Source organism: Suncus etruscus, chromosome 13 (genome assembly GCF_024139225.1).
Source record: "Suncus etruscus isolate mSunEtr1 chromosome 13, mSunEtr1.pri.cur, whole genome shotgun sequence".
In the NCBI taxonomy this organism is placed as follows: domain Eukaryota; kingdom Metazoa; phylum Chordata; class Mammalia; order Eulipotyphla; family Soricidae; genus Suncus; species Suncus etruscus.
Window position 1 is genome coordinate 51,620,531 of NC_064860.1, and position 21,713 is coordinate 51,642,243.

Below are 21,713 nucleotides of genomic sequence, written 5' to 3' on the forward strand. Positions count from 1 at the left end.
TGGGAGCTCAATTTCTAATATTTTGAGGAAAATCCATATCATTTTCCAGAAAGGCAGACTAGATGGCATCCCCACCAACAGTGTATGAAAGTTTCTTTTTCCCTGCATCCACGCCAGTACTGGTTGTTCTTGTTATTTGTGAAGTGTGCCAGTCTCTGTGGCATGAGCCGATACCTCATTGTTGTTTTAATTTACATTTCCATGATTAATGATGTGGAGCATTTTTTCATGTGTCTTTTTCATGGCCAACTGTTTTTCTTCTTTGAGGAAATGTGTTCATTTCTTCGCCCCATTTTTGACGGGATTAGGTATTCTTTTCTTGTTAATTTCTATCAGTAGTACCTTATATATTTTAGATATTAGCTCCTTATCTGATGTTATCTGATCTGGGTGAATAATTTCTCCCATCCCATGGGTGGCTTTTGTATCCTGGTCACATTTCTTTGAAGTGCAAAAGCTTCTCAGTTTAATGTAGTCCCATTTGTTTATCTCTGCTTCCACTTGTTTGGATAGTGGTGTTTACTCCTTGAAGATGTCTTTAGTTTCATTGTCATGGAGTGTTTCTTTTCCTACATGTTCTTCTGTATACCTTATCGTTCCAGGTCTGAAATCAAGATCTTTAATCCATTTGGATATGATCTTTGTTGCATGGTTTTAGATGGAGGTTTGGGTTCGTTTTTTTGCATGTGGCTGTTCAGTTGTCCCAAAACTACTTGCTCCTTTTTGCATATAAAAGCTCTTCTTAAGGACATAGTGACTAATTTCCTACCTCTGGTTTGATAATCAGGATGATTATAAAATGTTCCTGTTGATTGGATCTTTTAAAAGTATTGTAAGACTTAAAATAATTATTATCAATAGCAATAAGCTACGATTTCTTCAGCATGTTTTTTGTCCTAGATGTTCTTTTGAGCATTAGTATATTAGGTTTTAGTAATAATAAACTACTAAATCCATTATTTTATAAATTTAAACGTGCACACACAACAAAGGTTGGCACACACATATGAAATGCACACATAGAGAAAAGAAAACATTTTTCTCGAGGATTAAAAATGACAGTAAAGGGGCCAGAGAGATAGTATTAGTGGTAGGGTGTTTGCTTTGCAAGGACCAGGACCAACAGTGGTTCAAATTCCGGCATCCCATATGATCCCCCATGCCTGCCAGGAGCGATTTCTGAGCAGAGAAACAGGAGTAACCCCTTGAACAGTGCCAAGTGTGGCTCAAAACCAAACAAACAAACAAAAAGACCAGTAAAAGTTAATGTGCCAGAGAGATAGTGCAGTGGGTAGGGCTCAATCTCTGGAACTACATACTATTCCCCAAGCACTAGTAGGGGCAATTCTGAGCACAGAACCAGGAATAATACTTGAGCATCAACAGTTGTTGCATAAAAAACCTCCCAATAAATATTATAAATATATGATATATATGCATATATAATATATATTGTATATAGATATAAAGAGTTCCCAACCTCCAAAACATTAGTTACTGTGGAATTGATTAAGATTTTTCTTGGATGTTATAAATAGAAATTCAGTAGGTATTCATATAGCAGTAAAGTCATTCTACTTTCAACTTTAAGACTTTCTATTTTTCATCTAAATTATGCATCAGAAACCATTTTTATAAGAACTATGGTATCTTAGTAAGAACAAGTAGATCATGATGCTCATCCTTGACTTCCTGAAATATAGTGTTCATTTATTTCTCCTTAAGTGTTTGTGTATGTTCCGAGCATTAATAGGCTAGCCTCAAGTTGTTCTCAAGAGAATATTAGCATTATTATTGTCAGAAAAATTGGAGCCAAAGAGTCATACACGTGTCAAAGTAATAATGGAGCACTTGGGTTTTCAGAAAATGTGTTTAGGAGGTATTCACAGGATAGTAACATCACACTTAAAGTAATTTAGTGATGGTGGACCCAGTCACTTAGGAAAAGGATATTAACTTTATTGCATAGTCCACTTAGAACTTCCCCATTTTGTACAATTTACTGTTGGTACTGGATACACTTACCAAATGTAAGGTGAGACTAGCTACAACACTAAACAAAGGTCCCCCCCCCCCAATTCCTCTTCCTTTGATATGTAAAAGCCTACCAGAGTACTTTTGTTTCTCTCAAGCTTCTCCTTCCTGTTATAGGGAATTGTTTTGAATAAAGAAAGGAGTTTTGGTGTTTGGCAGGAACAAAGTTAGCACATGGCATCTGGAGAGAGGCCATGAAGTGAAAAGCAGACTGACTCTGATGAGTCTTTTCTGACTGCTTGGTATATTATTTCTTCTCTGTTACCCTCTTTCATCCAACCCATTGCCTAAGGGGTTAGAAAAATGGCATGTGGGGTGCAGTCTCACAACTCTTGGATTTTTATTTTACAACCAAGTATATGTATACATCGTAATAACGTTGCAAGATAGTCTAACAGCGTTCTACTTGGGAATGTTCTTTTCAAGCATGCACATTGCTTAGTTTTTTGAAACTATATGTCTTATCATTGTCTCAAATCCTATATTTAGTGCACCCTTTGCTTATTACTCCAGAATAGGACTCAACGGAGCTTTAACACCCATTAGTATTAGTTGACAGACAAAAGAAGATTTTTATTCTTTTTTTTTTTTTAGATTGTTTTATTCTAACCTCTTTATCTGCCCAATCAAAGAACCAGGACAGACAGACCCAGGTGGCTTCTGGTCTCAGGACCCTAAACATTCATAGGATAAAAGTGTTCAAGTAAAAGAACCTTAAGATTATAAGCCTTTAGGGACCAATTATTTTTGCTGGTCCAGAGAGCTTTCTTAATTGTGTGATGGCCATTTCCAAACTTTCTTAAGCATTCTAAAAATTCTAAAAGCATACTAAACAAAGCCTAGGGGAATGATTTTTGTTCTGTTTTCAAGTATCCTGACATGATTATTGTTTTATTTTAAAAATAATATTCATTATTTCCTGACTCTGGTCATCTCTTGGGGATTATTAAAGTTGTTTTTTTTTTTTTTTTTTTGGGGGGGGTCACAGTCGGCTGTGCTCAGGGGTTACTCCTGGCTGTCTGCTCAGAAATAGCTCCTGGCAGGCACTGGGGACCATATGGGACACCGGGATTCGAACCAACCACCTTTGGTCCTGGATTGGCTGTTTGTAAGGTAAACACCACTGTACTATCTCTCCAGGCCCTATTAAAGTATTTTTAAATAAACTTTTCTCCCTGTAACTTGGCTTTGTTGTTAAATACCAATTGCACTTCAAGTGGACAAATCATGTTTTATTTCTCCATCTCAGACAGACCGAGGATACTTCATAGCCATTTGAGTCAGAATAGATCTGAAAGGGAACTTTTAATTCTTACCTTTCCTTTCCCTAAACTTGGTCGACTCAAAGTTTTTCTATTTCAACAGTGGGCCCACACCTTCTCTTAGGAATTAATTTGAAGAATCTTGGGCTCACATTGTTCTTTCCCACAGTTCTATCAGTTGGGAATTCATACACTTCTGTTTATCTTTTCTAGATAGATTCTAGACTAGAATTGTCCAACCTCTTCTTTCTTTTTGAAATTTGAACAAATTTTTGCTATCATTATTTCTCCCCTTTGCACCCAACCATACATACACACATACTTGTTCTCTCTCTCTCTCTCTCTCTCTCTCTCTCTCTCTCTCTCTCTCTCTCTCTCTCTCTCTCTCTCTCTCTCTCTCTCTCTCTCTCTCTCTCTCTCTCCACACACACAAACACACACACACTCCATCCGCTGGGAGCCATGTGGCCTCCTGTTGACTCACAGGTTATTTCAAGGAACCAGAGGTAAAAGATTATCTAAATGCAAACCACATCAATAGCTTAGGAAATCATTGGAATTTTTACCAGTTTCTTTAGCCAGTTATCTATTCTTGGGCACTTGGATTATTTCCAGATTTGGAATATTATTATGACTAGTACTGCAAAAAAATTGGGTGCAAATGTCTTTTCCCCATATTGTTTTTAGATCCCATGGGGTATATTCCAAGAAGTGGCGTTGTTGGGTCAAATGGAAATTCAATTCCTTGATTATGTTAGGAATGTCCATATTGTTTTCCAGAAAGGCTGACCAGTTGACATTCCTACCAGTAGTGAATGCGAGTTCCTTTCTCCCGCATCTACACCAGCACTGGTTCTTCTTGTTCCTTTTGATATGTGTAGTTCTCTGTGCTGTGAGATGACATCTCATTCAGCAACCTATTGATTTCTTCTGGGCAGTAATGTCACTTTCAGTATTTTGTTTATTCTCATTCTTTTTCTGTATAGAAGGGAAGCTTTTTAAGAGCAAGGAGATTTATTCTCTGCCTTTCAGAACTTCACATTTTAAAAGAAAGTCTAGGACACAGATCACCCGCCAACATCTGTCAAATGAATGACTCCTCGTGCACTAGTATGAATGTACTTGAATGTTCCTCATTAGGCTCTTCATTGAAGACTGGAAAATAATTTCTAAGGAAATTCTCCACATGGATCCCTGAGAGCGAAAGTGGTCTTGAACTGTGCTCATGGGAAATGAGGGGAAGGAGAAAAGAATAGTCTTAGAAGACTTCAGAAATTAAGATTCTATTTCTAACTGCCATGTGGTATCATAAAAGGACATACTAGCAGTGTCAAAAGCAAGTGGCCATCTGTTCCTTCTCTGTGGTTTTTCAGCCTCATGCAAGAAAGCAAAAAAAAAAAATGTGCAGTGCTATGGTACTTCATGGGAGTAGAAAGATCTGTGTAGTGATAACCCAAAGGTCTAGTCTTCATGTCCAGCTGTCCACTGGAGACAACCTCTCTGGAAGTATCTTTTAGCATCTGCAAATCATCTTTTTTTGTTTATTTTTTTTCTGCCATCTGCAAACCATCAAAAAAAGCTCTCCCTTCCATTCTTCACCATTCATTTTCACTGCTCTGTGGGCTATTACTAGTAATGAACTTTCTCCACCTAATCTCCTTATCTTAAAGGATCCTCACCATCTGCTCACTAACCCCCTTCATCCAAATGGCCAGCAGTTCTGTCATGGTATTTTCTGATCTCTCCCCTTCTGTATCCTCCCAGACCAGTTTAACTGAGAACCTTCTACACCTCCCACCTGTCACTCCCCCACCTACACATCTACCCCATTTCTGTCAGCACATACTTACTGAAATACAATTAATCTTGCTACTTTCAGCTTAAAAACTTTTCAGTGATGCTCTGATTCACCAATATACTATGGGTAGATTCTTAAGCTTTGAAAACATAACTCCAGAATTTATCCATGGACTATATTCTGCTTACTATCCTTGCCCCATCTCAGTATTAGCAATATGGATGAAACAACATGATTGTTTTCGCCATGTCACTTTACCATCATTGTAGGTATTTTTATCTTAGAAACATGTATATGGTCATAAACAGACAAGGCTAGGGTATAGCTCAGTGGCAAAGCACATGTCTGGCACCATTGTAAGGCCTGGTTCAGTAGCCAGCACTTGAATTACAAACAGACATAAGAAACATAAAACAGGTTTTGGTACCATTGGTTTCTGCTGGGGACAGTAAAGGGCTAAAGATAAGGTCCGTGGAATAGATCACCCACAGATAATATGTGACTGCTATATTTCTAGCCCTTTGGACAAAGTTAGGCAAGGGAGTCTTGTGACTTAGGGGTGAATGGAAACTTGTATCCCCATTGGGAGAGTACAGATCTCTTCCTCTTTGAGACTAGAGTAAAGGGGTATGACCTCAAGGGGTATACATGGACCAACAGGGTTTCCTAGTTGTCCTTAATTGGATATACATAATGGCTACAGATGTCAGTCATACATGTCTTGCTGATCTGACTCCTTTTAAGGGCATCTTCTCTTGCTACTTCTTTTGTGGGGCGGGGATGGGGGGCACATCAGGTGGTGCTCAGGGGTTACTCCTGGCTCTGTGCTAAGAAATAGCTCATGGCAGGCTCAGGGACCAAGAGAATGTGGAAATTTCTGGGATTTGTATTGTTGTTGTTTTTTGTTTATTGTTTGTTTTTACTGGATGTCTGGAACAGACCCTGGAACCTTGCTCAGATTCAAATATTTATTTAAGAGCATTTCTAATGCTTGACCCAAAAAATAAAAAAAACACCTGAACTTAGCAGTACCCCAGTCTGAACATGAGGAATTTGCTCCAAGTTTTCTAGCATAGTAGCTGATTAACTATAATTTCTGTTTCATGTACTAGAGTTTTGAAATTGCTCTGAAACTTTTTTTTTATCACCTTAGGTGCTTCTCCTTCATCCTAATTGGCTCATAAAGCTGTCAGGAAAAGAACCTGCTGTTGAATATAGATGGTGATTCTTGCCTCCAAGATAGTATTTTAAAAAAAGCAATTTTAACTTTTACTCTTAATTATATTCCAAATTTAATATTTCCCGGGTCTTAACAGATTATCATTCACACCTCCTCTTAACATAAATTTTTAATAATTTAAAATTCAGACATCAAATATATTTCATACTACAGTTTTATATCTCTGAATCTAAAATAATTTTTCTCAAGTGTCCAAATATCACTGTCTCATCTACAAAATTAACGGTAATTTTTCAGTTATCATCACATACCAATCTCTAGTCAGATTTTCCCTGTAGCTGAGAAATACCCTTCTCTGCTTGTTTTTTTCTGCAGATTCTTTAAGATGAGGTAAGTTAGGGTAATTACCCTAAAACTAAGGACTCAAAATGACCCTTTATATGTTCTACTCTAGCATCAAACTGTCCATTTGACTTTTTTTTTACATCCCTAGGACATTAGATGTGGTTCTCTATAGCTGGAATACACACACACACACACACACACACACACACACACACATATATACACACACATATACATATATATACACATATATATAGGTTGGGTTTTTTTGATTGATGCCCAGTGGCACTCAGGGGTTACTCCTGGCTCTGCTCAAAAATTACTCCTGGCAGGTTCACGGGACCATAGGAAATGGCAGAGGTCAACTCTGGTCAACTGTGTACAAGGCAAAGGCCCTACCTGCTGTGCTATTGTTCTAGCCCCTGGAATATTTTCTTATTCTGAACATATACTGAGATAACAGAGAGGAAAGAAATTGGTTTTCAAAAGTTCTAGGTGTTGATATTTTATAAAAAGCCTTGCTTGAATGCTTCTCTTCTCCATTTTAAGTTTTGGTTTTATGTTTTAGACATTCATTAAATTCAGGATGGCATAATTTGAAAACCACTATAAACAGCAGTAGAAATCAACTTAGGGTTTCATACCAAGTTAAAGTTTTTACGATCATTTTTAAATTTTTTCTGTCTACATTTCTTTAAGTGTATACACTTTTATATTCCTTGGAATGGGCAAGAATCTCTACAGCCAGTAAGCATGTGAATTTAATATTGGCTTCTGTAGTCTTCTATAGATACCACATGTCATGTATAATTTCAATGAATTATGAAAATGAAATTTGTCACATCGGAGTTTTGTTTTTAAAGGGTTCATAGTTTATGTTCTTTTAAGGTCTTGTCTAGTAATGCCTAACATATGACTTAAATTTTATAATAAAGATGAACGTTCAACTTCTATTTGTAATTACCACAGAATGCGTCAATTGTAAGAGTTTTGGAGGTTTAAGTAATTGCTTTCATTTATTCTTTCATTCCATCAGTAGAACGGAGTCATGACACAATTCATCTCACTTTTTTTTTTTTTTGAGGGTTAAGAGGAGAGTTAGGGGGCCGGGCGGTGGCGCTGGAGCTAAGGTGCCTGCCTTGCCTGCGCACGGACCGCGGTTCGATCCCCCGGCGTCCCATATGGTCCCCCAAGAAGCCAGGAGCAACTTCTGAGCGCATAGCCAGGAGTAACCCCTGAGCGTCACAGGGTGTGGCCCAAAAACCAAAAAAAAAAAAAAAAAAAGAGGAGAGTTAGACACCTTGAAGTGTTCCTGTCTCTGTGCTCAGGACTGATTGTTGGCTGTGGTGTTTGAGCAGCCAACCAATCTGTGGTCCAACTAGGGGTCCAACCAAGATCCACTTGTATCTTTACCTTTACCCCTGTACCATCTATCTGGCTTCACTTTACTTTTTGAAATCTTCTCTGTCAATTCTTATTTCAAGCAGTTTGTCTTACTTCATGTGGGTCAGGGACTGCAATATGTGTATTAGAATAGGAAGCCCTTTATTCCTCAAGATAGCCCTATAAATGAAGGCATTTTTTCTAAGTAGTCCATGTCACAGAATGGGATAAGGAGTCAGAGGCTAAGGAGCTTGTTTTTGGCCACAGGGAAAGCATTCCCATCCATACACCCTCTCTTCAGAATTCTTATGTTTCACAGCATCTCTTTGAAGCCTTCTTGGATCTTTCATTCCATCTCCCAGTGAAAGAGGTTGGGATCACTGTTGTTTCTGCTCGAGAATTTTAGAACATGGACTTTGTAGATGTCTCTTACTTTCATTGTACCTCTCTTGTTTCATCTTTGTACGTGGCCCTTTTTGATACTCTTCCCATAACTTCACCCCCATAGTCCACCCTCTCCTGCAGAGGTCAGCAAATATTCCTTAAATGACTAGATAACAAGAGGCTCTGTAAGAATATTTCTGCCATGTAACTTGATTTGTGTGTGTGTGTGTGTGTGTGTTTATAAAACAGCCCTACTCCATGCTTGCTCATGTATGCTTACAGTACCCTCCTTTTTTTATATTGAATTCAAATCACTTTTAATTCTTGTTTTCTTATTGTGCTTCTATCACCAAAATATAAGTTCTAAGAAATCTGAGTCTTTGTCATTCTTTTATCTGTCCCAGTGTCTGGAATAGCACCTGCCCTTGATAAAAGCTGTGAACATTCACTCATTCACTGATTAAGCCTCCTGTCCCATAGAAATGAACATAATGGGTTCAGTGGCTGAGTAACTTAATGCATGTCTTATTTTTCTCATTATTGGTTCATGTCTCTTTCATCTCAAATATTTATCTGTACATTGACTCAAGGAAAATATCTATATGCCTTTTCTCTATAAGCTAGTATAACAACACACTGTGACAACTTAGGACACATGTGAAAGCCTGTTATAGTTCAACTTCCTTGCAGATTTCTTCAGATTGTGTTATAGGTGGCTCTTCCTCCCTTATTCTAGTGCCAGCATTTCATCCTACAATCTCAAGTGCTTCTAGCTCACCAGAATCACTTTACTCTGTGACTTTGTAAAGCAATTAATAGAACTGGAACACAGACCACAATATGTTAGATTCTCTTGCCCAGAGTTGATAGTCCTTAAAAATATGGAATCCCAATTTCAGAATGAGGCTTGTAACCTGCAGCTCACCTTAAATCCTGAGTCATGAGTTTTCATATCTTAATTTCAGGCCTATCATCCTAAAATGAAAATCCTTAACCTGGATCCCTGGGATCTGTTTGTAAGCTTTGTGAACTACCTGCAAGTAATGTTTTGACTTGCAAATGACAGGAAATCCAGTGAGGTAATAAAAAAAAAAAACTCTTATTCCAGAACAATCTATGAATGTTGTTTAATAGGTGAGCAAAATAGTTTACCAGCAGGATCTTTTGATTAGACCTTTTTACTGCACTGTAGAAGAAAAACACAGAAATCACACAGGTGCTCAGTGGGGTGGATAGACAGTAGCTAAGACTAAAAACATTGTTCTTGCCCAGCCATGACCCTGCCAAGGTGGAACAGTTCCTCTCAGTTCTCTTCAGTGCAGAAGAGATTTGATTTTCTAGTAATTATAAATAGTATCAAATATGCAACATTACAGGCGTTTGACTTCTAACAGTGAGTTCTTTAGGCAGGAAAAAGAAAGACTTTTTTCTTTTTTAGTTGCCCTGAACCCCAGAGAATAAGCTTCCCTTCTTTTATATTTCTTTTCCCCCCATTTTTCTGGCAGTGTTTGATTTTCCTAAATCAGCAGCAGTAATTTCAGATACATTTGTCCTCTGAGACAGCTCTTAGCCAGCCACTGCACCTCCTAGGTTAAAAACGTAAGCAGCTCTTTGAAAAGACCAATGAGAGAAAGGAGCTATCTGTTCACCTTTGAAAGACTTGACTTCATTTCCTCTGAGGTCTCAACTCTGTAAGAACCCTTTTTCCCTCCCTTTCTAGATCTACAGAGACTAGTCTGAGCATCTTCCTGTTGTGACTGGCCCTGCCATGGAAGTGACAGAGGTTTTGTTCTCCACCCTGTAAGCATTCGGGTCTTGTGATAGTCTGATTCATGTAACCATAGAGTCAGAGCTTTCTCACTGCCATTCCCTTGCCTTAACCCTACAAAAGGCAAAAGGAGGGGGGAGAAACGTTAGTCTTAACAGAGGCCAGGAAGAATAAAAACAGCTCTTCTTAGAGAATACAAATGGCTAATTGTTTGGTATGTCCTCAACAAAAAGAAACTAAAACCAGCATGTGAGTTGAAATCTTTCACCAGCCCCAAGGTGAAATTCTACCAGGATCCACCTTCATATGGAAATACAAGCAAAGTCACCTTTTAAGATATCCTTCCCTAAAGTGAAGCCTTAGTTGCTGATCCATTAAATTTCATTGTCAGTGATTTATTTCTTCATCGCAATGTCTCTTTGACCCTCTGACCATATTAAATTCAGGTCCTCCTGTGATGATCAGCATTTTCAGATAGGTCCCTCATTCTTTTTTTTTTTTTTTTTCTAATTGTGCCTTTTAATTCTAGAATACTTGCATCCCATGAGCTTATGCTCTTCTTTCATTTCTATTTAATTCAAATTATTTTGGAGTTTCTTGTTTTTATTTAAACAACTTTATTACATACATGATTGTGTTTGGGTTTCAATCATGTAAAGAACACCACCCATCACCAGTGCAACATTCCCATCACCAATGTCCCAAATCTTCCTCCTCCCCACCCAACCCCCACCTGTATTCTAGACAGGCTTTCTATTTCCCTCATATATTCTCATTATTAGGATAGTTCAAAACGTAGTTATTTCTCTAACTAAACTCATCCCTGTTTGTGCTGAGCTTCATGAGGTGAGCTGTTACTTCCAGCTCTTTTCCTTTTGTGTCTGAAAGTTGTTATTGCAAGAATGTCTTTCATTTTTCTTAAAACCCATAGATGAGTGAGACAATTTTGCGTCTTTCTCTCTCTCTCTGACTTATTTCACTCAGCATAATAGATTCCATGTACATCCATGTATAGGAAAATTTCATGACTTCATCTCTCCTGACAGCTGCATAATATTCCATTGTATATATGTACCACAGTTTCTTTAGCCATTCATCTGTTGAAGGGTATCTTGGCTGTTTCCAGAGTCTTGCTATGGTAAATCGTGCTGCAATGAATATAGGTGTAAGGAAGGGATTTTTGTATTGTATTTTTGTGTTCCTAGGGTATATTCCTAAGAGTGGTATAGCTCGGTCGTTCTTTACAGGTGTCTCTCCTATTGGGATTTAAAACCAATAAAAATTCATATATATATATATATATATATATATATATATATATATATATATTTGAAAGGTACTAAAGCAGGTAGATGTGTTACAAATATTCTACCATATTACTAATAGGTTAATTTATTGTGAAATGATTGTTTGCTTATTTAGCAGTAAATTAAGCTTTGTGTTTTACATACACTGAAACTGTATATAACTCGTCTCTGTTGTATTTCTTGTACTGTGATCAGCTGTCGAAAAACAGCTCATCTTAGTCATGTCTCAGAAGTTACCGGGCATTTAAAGAGGAGTTAGAATAATTTTTCCCCTATCCATGTCTCCTGGTAAACTCTGATGGGAAGTTGGCATGTTTGATGAAGATCCATCTTCATTAAAGCATAAGTATGTACTACTGTCTTAACAGTGTTCAGCTAGGTAATTGAATTTATAGACATCTGAATTTAATTCCAGAAATCAAAGCTATAGTAATAAGAACTGGGCCTGAGAAAGCCACGTAATTTAATTCCTCAAGCCAGCTGTGCTGTTATGTCTCTCTCTTCCATGGTCTTCTGCCAGGAAATTGCTCAAGCAAATGCAGCAATGGATGATGAGCAAATAGTTTATTCCTTTTCATAGCTAACCATGGACCAGAATGCAGATCACTTTAAACATAGCTCTCTTTATCATGATTATGCTTTCTATTTGGACTTTTTAGTATAATATTTAAATCACTAAAAAGAAGATTGAAGCAGGCTATGTGGGAATGGGAAGGGAGATGTAGATTTATATTTTTACCATCACACCTACATGCACTGTACTCCTGAGCCCTAGGAGATGATCATAAACCCTGTCACTCCATTTATGTTTCAAGACCGCTCACACATTTCATCTATGTTTTTGCTGTATTTTTTAAAAATAAGATCTTTATTTAATCACCATGACTACAAACATGTTTGTAGTTGGGTTTCTGTCATAAAAAGAACACCCCTCATCACCAGTGCAACATTCCCACCACCAATGCCCTCATCTCCCTCCTTCTAAAGAGAAGACTGGCTTGATTGGATTATTCACCCTTTTCCGAATTTTCTCAAGTGGAGAACTAGATAGCCTTAGTGCCTATGACTGGATGGAATACAAAAGGGAACTCAACCCAATAAATTGACCAAAGACAACCTTAAAATGCTAGAAAAAAATGAAGAGATGGGACACAGGGTAAACTGTGGAGCAATTGTAAACCTTTGGGTTCTTTTGCAAATGTGATAGATTTTGGGCACATGATTAATAAATCAGTAGTTTATTCCATGTATGTCCACAAAGATGAGATCAGTTTTAGGTAAATTATCAATATGTGATTTTATTTATTGGATTTTTTGATAAGAGTTTTCTATTTATTAACACATCATTAATACACAGATTAGGTCATCAGTAAAGCTATGCCAGTCAGTAGTTTTTTCTATATTTTCTTTTCTATTTGTAGCAACATCTTTGGCTGTATTTATTTTATCATTTCATGATACTGAATTGAAATTTCAGTTGGAAGGGCAAGAGAGATAGCACAATGGTAGGGCCTTGCACCTGGCTGACCTGGAAAATACCTGGGTTCGATTCCCAGCATCCCAAATGGTTCCTTGAGCCTGCCAGGAGTGATTTCTGAGTGGCCGAGCCAGAAGTAACCCCTGAATGTTGCCAGATGTGGCCCAGAAACCAAAAACAAAAAAATTTTTCCAGTTGAAGTCACATATCTTTGTCTAGAATTTTTCTTTTTTTTTTTTTTTTTGGTTTTTAGGCCACACCCTGTGACGCTCAGGGGTTACTCCTGGCTATGCGCTCAGAGGTTGCTCCTGGCTTCTTGGGGGACCATATGGGGCGCCGGGGGATCGAACCGCTGTCCGTCCTAGGCTAGCGCAGGCAAGGCAGGCACCTTACCTCCAGCGCCACCGCCCGGCCCCGTCTAGAATTTTTCTAAAATGTCCCTTCAATACAGATTTTATCAGGGAGCTCCTTAAGCCTTTATTAACCTCTTTATACATTTACATATTTTCTTTTTCTCAGCGTAATTAACTTGTTTCTGTTAGGGCAGAACACTCAGTTGTTGTGAAAGTTTTTTGCCTTTGCTGTCTCTGTCCTCAGTCCACAGAATTCTGCTGTCCTCATAACCTGTCTGAAGTCAAAGTTGCTTTATAATGTCCAGCTCAATGCCATCATAAAAGGCACCAGGCATCTGGATATTAAAGATTCTCCGCCTGTCATTATTCTATCACTTCTGCAAACATCCACTTCTGCTTGTCGGTCCGATTCCCCTCTATGTTCTGTCTGCCTCTACATCTTTTTCTTCTAATGATTTTATGATTCGATCCAAGGAGAAACATTTATTTCTCCTCTCCAGCCAGAATCGTGTGATAGACTGTATTACACTCACCTTCCTGTCTTTCTTGATCGTCTTTCAGATACTTTCAGCCACATCTGCATTCCAGGTGCACAATTACTACAGAAATGTCTGTCTAGAGCTTTCCAACTTGGTTTCATTTATGCCCTTCGTTTGCCAGCCAAGTTTGTTGATTGATCCCCCACTTTGGGCTCTGTATACAGATATTTACTGCCATAAATGGATCCTCTTCCTAATTAATTCTATCAATTATTGGGTTTTCATTTCTACTTTATTTCTACCCACATTGTACATTTTGCGTATCTTGGTATTATTTTATTCATCATGAGTTTTAGGTATATAATATTTCAACATCATAACCCAACTCCAACTCCACCTGCCATCTTGGCAGGCACATTACAAAGTTTGATGTTTGCAGCTTAGACCTCATGTTTTCAGTGTTGAATCTGTGCTTTGGTTCTTGGCATTGTTAGCACACAGAAAACCAATAGCAAAATCACCTGGAAACTTGTTAGAAATGCAGTACCCCAGACTCCATCTTAGACCACTAATTCAAAAGCAACTCTGGGTTCAGAGGGATGCTGATGATCTGTTTTCATGCACCTTCCAAGTGGCCCAAACACAAAACAAAAATAAAATTAAATAAATAAAAAATAAATAAAATAAAATAAATCTGTTTATTCTTTTTAAGAGTTCTACAATTAGTAAAAACAACAACAACAACAACATTGGAATATCACTCTGACCACTAAATATTTCAGTTGCTTCAATGCATGTATTTTTCTCTATTTGCTTCTAGCCTACCATGTTTACTCTGTGTTACATTTTGTTTTAATAAAGCCAATGGTCACTCAGCATCAGTGTGTGACTCTTCAATAGCAGTGTTTGAACCAATTGCTCCCCATACAATGTCTCAAACTCGATTTACCTGCTGGCCGAAGGAGGCAAAGTCAGGGTGATCCTTGAGTGCAAAGTCAGTAGTAAGCCTTGAACATTGGGGGGTGTGACCCAAACAAATAAAACACAACAAAACAAAAAAAGATTTCTCTAGGGCAGGGCCACAAAATGTTGTACAGAGGGCCGTTTGCAGCCCATGGGCTGTGAGTTTGAGACCCCTGCTACATCCAGGTTATTTGCTACCTAGGTGTGTATAGTATTTTCCAATACTTTATAACAATCTCTGCAAGACAATAAACTCATTTTTAGTATCTTCTTTCCCAATCCCCTTTAAAGCAAACTTTATATTTAGACTAGTTTTAGCCTTATCAAAAATTTTTGAGCAGGAAGTAGAGTTCCCTCCCAGTTCTTTCTGTGCAACTGCTCTGTTTCCCCCAATATTAGCATTTTCTATTAGAATCATTCATTTGTTCTAATATTAGCAAAGTATTATTAAATGTTATAGAATACACTTGACTATATTCACTTTATTTACTTTTGTAAGGTTCCTTGGGGTTTGACAAATGTATAATGTAGTGTATTTACAGTGTAGTGTTTATAATATTGTTTATATTATATAGAATTTTTGCACTGTTTTATAAATGGAGTAGGATAGTGGGGGATGAATTTTATTTTATGTATTTTGGGGGGGGGCATACACAGCTGTCTAGGGAATCACTCCTGTGGAGCTCAGGGTTCTGGGGATTGAATGTAGGTCAGCAGCATGCAAGACAAACTCTCTACCCTTTGTGCTGACGCTCCAGCCCTGTGCATTATTCTGAATGTCCTTCGTGACTGTCTATTCATCTCTCATCCTGGCAGCCACTTAAACAAAATCTTTATCATTTTGCATTTTCTATGATGTCATAGAATTGGACATGTAGACATTCTTCTTTTTCAAAGATATAAACTAAGGATGTCGAACATATCATACATCTGGTTGAATTTTTTTTCTGTCTTTGAATTGATTTAAATGACATTGTTATTTTTGTTTACTGTTCTAGCGAAGACAAAGCAGTGCATGTGTGTGTGTGTGTGTGTGTGTGTGTGTGTGTGTGTGTGTGTGTGCGCGCGCGCGCGCGTGTGTGCGCGCGCGCGTGTGTATGTGTTTGTGTCCCTTGCAGGTCATAGTTGCCTTCTGACTAGCCAAAAATCTTGCCATATTTTTTCTGCCTTTGAATTGGTTTAAATGACTCTTATTGTTATTTCTGTTTTCTGTTCTAGTGAAGACAAAGTAGTGGAAGTCACAGAGGAAGAGGAAGTGGCTGATGTTGAGGAAGAGGAAGCTGAAGATGATGAGGATGATGAAGATGGTGATGAGGTGGAGGAAGAGGCTGAGGAACCCTACGAAGAGGCTACAGAAAGAACCACCAGTATTGCCACCACCACCACCACCACCACAGAGTCTGTGGAAGAGGTGGTCCGAGGTAATCTCTTAACTGTTTTTTTAATATATTTTAAATGAAAGGCAGCAAACCCAATTTCAAATTTCTCTCAATCTGACCACCATTGTTTTTTCCATTCAAAAATTGAAATTCAGAAGCACAAGCCTTCTTATGCTTATTAAACTTTGGGGAATTTAATAAACAATCCTATGATTCATTACAAGGAAGAAAAACCTTAAATAGACAGTTCATTCTGAGTCATATTTTACAAAGCTTGACCTAGGAAGGCATCTCACTGGACAAAGACCAGAGTAGATGTAATCCTGGGTGTCTCCAGGACGAGGGTCTTGATTCTTCTCTAGTGTCTGTTGTCCTTTTTTTTTTTTTTTTGGTTTTTGGTTTTTGGGCCACACCCGACGGTGCTCAGGGGTTACTCCTAGATGTCTGCTCAGAAATAGCTCCTGGCAGGCACTGGGGACCATATGGGACACCGGGATTTGAACCAACCACCTTTGGTCCTGGATTGGCTGCTTGCAAGGCAAACACCGCTGTGCTATCTCTCCAGACCCGTGTCTGTTGTCTTATTCACCATCTCCCAGGACTTACCCAGTTTGTGGCCCTTTTCATTAAAAAGTATTCATTCAGTGTCTCCTCTCCCCAGGAAATCTCCTTTAAGTTGTACTAACAGGAAATACCTCTCTTGCCCTCTACTCCATTGAACCTAAGACAACTCCACCTTCCTGGATAATTCCAATACCCACTCCGCAGCCAAGAGTGGACAGTATCACCCACTTTGGTAAACAAAAACAAACTGTTAGCTTCTTGAAAGCAACAGTTGCATTTTATTTAGTATTTCAGAGTGCCTGCCTTAGGAAAGTTTTCTATAAATCGTAACTGAGTAGTTGCAATTAGATTTCATTATGGAAGATTTAGCAACTATATTTAATTTTGCTATGAAACAAGGGTAATTTGGATTGCTTTATATATATATATACTTTTTATATATTGCTTTATTGGAAGGGGAGATAGAACTTTAATATCTCAGTGATTTTTTTTTTGTTGATTTGAAGTTCTCTTGAGAATGCGGTGAGCTACATAATTAAAAGACTTACTGTTTTTTTTATTTTCATGAGGTAGAGACCTTTCAGTTTAGATTAATTATCCAAATGGTATTGTAGCAAACAGTCACTTGTTGAGTTGAGATTTTGAGATTTTATTTCCAGACTCTGGCTTAGAAATCACTTCTGATGTTGTGTTCAGTCCAAGCATTTTGCCTACCTCTTTTGTCCCAGACCAAGATTTTTTTTTTTTAAGAACGATATATGGTAAAAGATGGTGCTGGGATTAGATTGACTCTATGCAGATTTATAAGTATTAAAGAATTGCAAATCCACAGATGATACAGTATTTTCATTTATTCACTCACTATTTTCTAAGATAAAATTTTTATAGCTTCTTTTGTGGTGCTTGAAATTTCAAACTGGATTCTTTCTCCACTATAAGCGAATTCCCAGTCATCACAGTATTATCTTCTTCACTTACTGGCATTTTTTACTATTCTATTGAGGTGTAATTTACATGTCATAATAGTTACTTGGAAGCCAGGGAGATAGCAGAAGTGGGGGAGTACATGCCTATTTTATAAGAGGCTGTGTCCATCACTGGCAGCACATGCCCAATACCAAATGGTGAAGACCTGGTGGACTCTTCTCTTTCACTCAAAGAACACTATTTCACTGGCCCAAGCACAGAACACATGGACTTGAATGTCATTAGAAATATTAGAAATAGTTGCAAAACCCAGACCTCCGCTAGGTGTGGCCACTATTTTTAACAAAGTGCATTTTGGGGGGCTGGAGAGATAGCATGAAGGTAGGGCATTTGCCTTGAATGCAGGACAGTGATTTGAATCCTGGCATTCGATATGGTCCACTGAGCCTGCCAGGAGCGATTTCTGAGCATAGAGCCAAGAGTAACCCCTGAGCACTGCCGATGTGACCCAAAAGCCAAAAAAAAAAAAAAAAGCATTTTTGGGCCAGAGAAATAATACAGGAACTTAAGGAATTATTTTGCATGCAGCCAGCCTTGATTTAACATCCAATTTTGCCTGTGATCTCTCAGCATGGCCATGAGTAAACCCTTAGCACAGTGCTAGGAGTAAGTCCTGAGCTTTACCAGGTGTGGCCCCATCCCATCCACCTTACACACAGTCTTTTTTTTTAGTGTCTAATTCCTTGGATTTAATAAACTTACCATGTTTGTCACCCCAGTAATATCCTCCACACCTATCCACACTTCATCTTTATTCTGTACATTTTATGTAAGTGGAGTCAGAGGCTGCAGAGATAACACAATGGGTTGTGTGTATGCAGCACATGATTTTTTATGCAGGAAGATCTCTGGCATTCTGTGGTATCCAGGCTACTCTAGGAGTAGGCCCTGAGTTTCTCAGGCTATGGTCCCCAAAGAAAACAAATGCAAAGAGGAATCATACAAGATTTTTGTATCTGCCTTCTTTCACTCAACATAGTGTTGTGAAGGTCCTGCATTTCTTTCATTTTTGACTTTATAACTGGAATTATTCTGGGTAAAACACTGAGAGTTATAATGACAGGATTGAATATTCTTTTTTAAAATAAGTGCTTAGATGTAAGTTGATTAACTGTCTTGTTCTACTTAAAGACACTTTCTTATTCAGTTTAGCACATACATAATGGTAAGTAGACACACATTTAAATAAGTGCTCTTTGTGTTCAAGCTACTGAGAATTCTTGCCCAGAGTATTTTTCAAACGGACTATTAGAGTCACTTCTTATTCACAGATCTGGCCAAATGAAATTGTTAGCTTCTATTTTCTTAACACGAAATGGCAGATGATTTTTTTTCAGGCTTTTCTTCTTGAAGCCTAAAAGATTTGTGACTGCAAATTATGGCAGTTACTATTCTGCAAAGGGACCAAAGTTCTTGTCATCTCCGTTGAGATACTTATTTGCATAATACCTAAATACCTATTTATTCAGCCATACTTGTTGGATCTCCTGTTTGGGATAAGCCATTTTCTGAGAGACTTGTGAGTCATATGATTTTTTTTAAAAAGACATGCACAGGAAAGTTGGCCAGCATGGGTGTTAAATACATTAAATACAAGTTAAGAAATAGAAAGTATTGTGTGCAGTAGAAAGTACTGACCCAGAAACAAAAAGAGCAAGAAATTGATCGAAGAAATTTTTGTGGAGAGGGTATATGAAGTAGAACCGAAGGGGCAGATTGTTGGTCTGTTGGTGGATTTTGTTATACTGTAGATTAGTGTATGTAAAGAATGGATGAAGCAGTGTTGTGTTGTGTGAACACATGTCCCCATGCTTTTAGTCAAGAGTAGTTGCTCATAAACTAGAACAGTTACCAAACATAAGATAGTATGAGAACTTATATCAGAACTGAAGTGTGAAGACTTATTTACACTGTGAAGTATCGCGGTTATGCGTGGACAACTCATGGGCTAGACTAGAGTTATAGTACAGTAGGCAGTGACTTGCCTTGCATGTAGCTGGTCCAGATTTGATCCTTGGCAACCTATATAGTCTGCTGAATACCACAAGGAGTAACTCCTGAGTGCAGAGCAGGAGTAACCACTGAGCATCACCATGTGGGTTCAACCTCCACACACACACCCCAAAAAAATGACCAACTCAGAACCTTCTATGTGCTGCAGATTTTCTCAGATATAAACAATGAAGAGACTTTATTTTGATGTTAAGTGTTCTTAAGGGGATGCTGTGCAGGAATGGACATGATATTCTTGGTAGTCATGAATTTAGCCACTAAAAATGTATGCTCATATTCAAGGCCAAAGTGAAACCTTCTGAAATATTATGATCTTGTTATATTCCAAATAAATTCAGTTTTTTAATTTCAGTATTTTGTTGTTGGCAGTTAGGGGGCAACTCCCAGTGGTAGTGCTCAGTGCTTATACCTGACTCTGTGCTCAGGGGTCATGCCTAAACGTACTTAGGGATCTGTTTTGGATACCTGGATTAAATCTGAGTTGACCAAGTACATGGCGTTTGCCCTTCTCACTATACTATCATCCCAGCCCTTCTTTCCATTTTTGCTGAAGTTTACCTTAAGAAAATCTGTAGGGACTAATATTTTTGATAGAAAGATAAGGACAGTTGAAAGAGATTTGAAAAAATAAATTCAGACTAAGATCATAAAAAGAGAAACTACCTGTGAAAGATAATGAGTTAATGATATTTAGTGAAACAAAATGTCATTCTAAAAGTAAATATTTCCGTTTTTTAGAGGTATTATACATCATAGAAATATAATAGCATTGCATTGTAGTCTCTCTACCTTATTTCCAGCTTCTGAGATGGACAAATGCTGTCAGTGAGGAAGTCTCTTTGGGAATGAAATCTTAAGAGAAGCATGGTACACTGTGTTCATGTCAAAGAGGATAAAGTAGAAGTTTTAAAAAACTAAAAGAATCAGTAAACTACATCAAGCCCTTTTCCTTCAGTTATCGCTATAAAAGGGAGTTATGATTATTTTTCCTGACTCAGAGAAATAGTATTACTAGAGTTGATTGCTAACTTTGTAAAACTCTAATTATAAGTAGTCGACGCCTGTCCTAAAAATATAAATTAGAAATGACTTGCAAAGAAAAGAATTATTGAAGAGAGGCTTACAATCTAATTTTCAGTGTTAATGTTTCAGGGCCCTGGAGAAAATGGCATTTACAACCATACTTAATAAGAAAATTGTTTCTTCATTACCAACATATTGCTGTTAATACGAATCCTTAATGTGATTCATTCAAAAAAAAAAAAAAACCTCAATTTTGTAACCCATTAAATTTTTAAAGGAATGGGCAAAGAGAAGGGAATATGGTACATTTTACTCTAGTTAGAAAATATTCAGCCTTTTTGTGTTAGAATTGATGATACAAAAGGGAAAGGTATCACTTCTACTTAAATTAATTGCTGCCAAGAGAAAGGAATTATTTGAAAGTGAAAGCTCCCTTGCACCATCCATTTGACTTGAGGACTTAATGGCTGTGGTAGTTAAGAAAAACTTTGATATTGATCTGGAAGAACAAGCCAATAATAGTCAAAGTAAGACTTTAAAAAAAAAAGGAGGGGAGAAATAGAGGCTTTATTAAGAATACAGAGGGTAGGGCATTTGCCTTGTACATGGCTGAACTGGATTCTATCCCTGGCATCACTTATCGTTCTCCCAGCTTGCCAGAAATGATTTCTGAGTGCAGAACCAGGAGTCAGCCCTCAAAAAAAAAACAAAAAAGACTAGATGATAGTTTTCCTTAACTTCGATGTTTTCAGAAGGATTACTTAAACTTCATAAAATCCAAGATGTCAGAGTAATTCTGACTGATTTCTGCCTTCTAGATTCAGACTAAGCATGGGCATTGCAGTAAGGAATCCAATGTTTAATTTCACTTAGCAGGCTAGTTTTGCCCATCCAAGATAACTCTTGAATTTTTCCTTCAGTTCATTGTTCAGTGCATAGGTTCTCCATGCTGCTAGTTTTCAGGTATGGTGCTATCATGAGACATATATTGGACAGATGGTGCTCACTGGGTTA

The 21,713-nt window shown here is 37.8% G+C and overlaps 1 protein-coding gene across 4 annotated transcripts in view; it reads left to right on the forward strand.

Moving 5' to 3' along the window:
• Positions 1–21,713, forward strand: part of APP (amyloid beta precursor protein) — a 310,266-nt gene that overhangs the window by 150,177 nt on the left and 138,376 nt on the right. For all 4 annotated transcript variants that reach the window (XM_049785762.1, XM_049785763.1, XM_049785765.1 and 1 more), the window contains exon 6: positions 15,952–16,154. In XM_049785762.1, the coding sequence (XP_049641719.1) occupies positions 15,952–16,154 (203 nt within the window). The remainder of the gene's footprint in view (positions 1–15,951; positions 16,155–21,713) is intronic.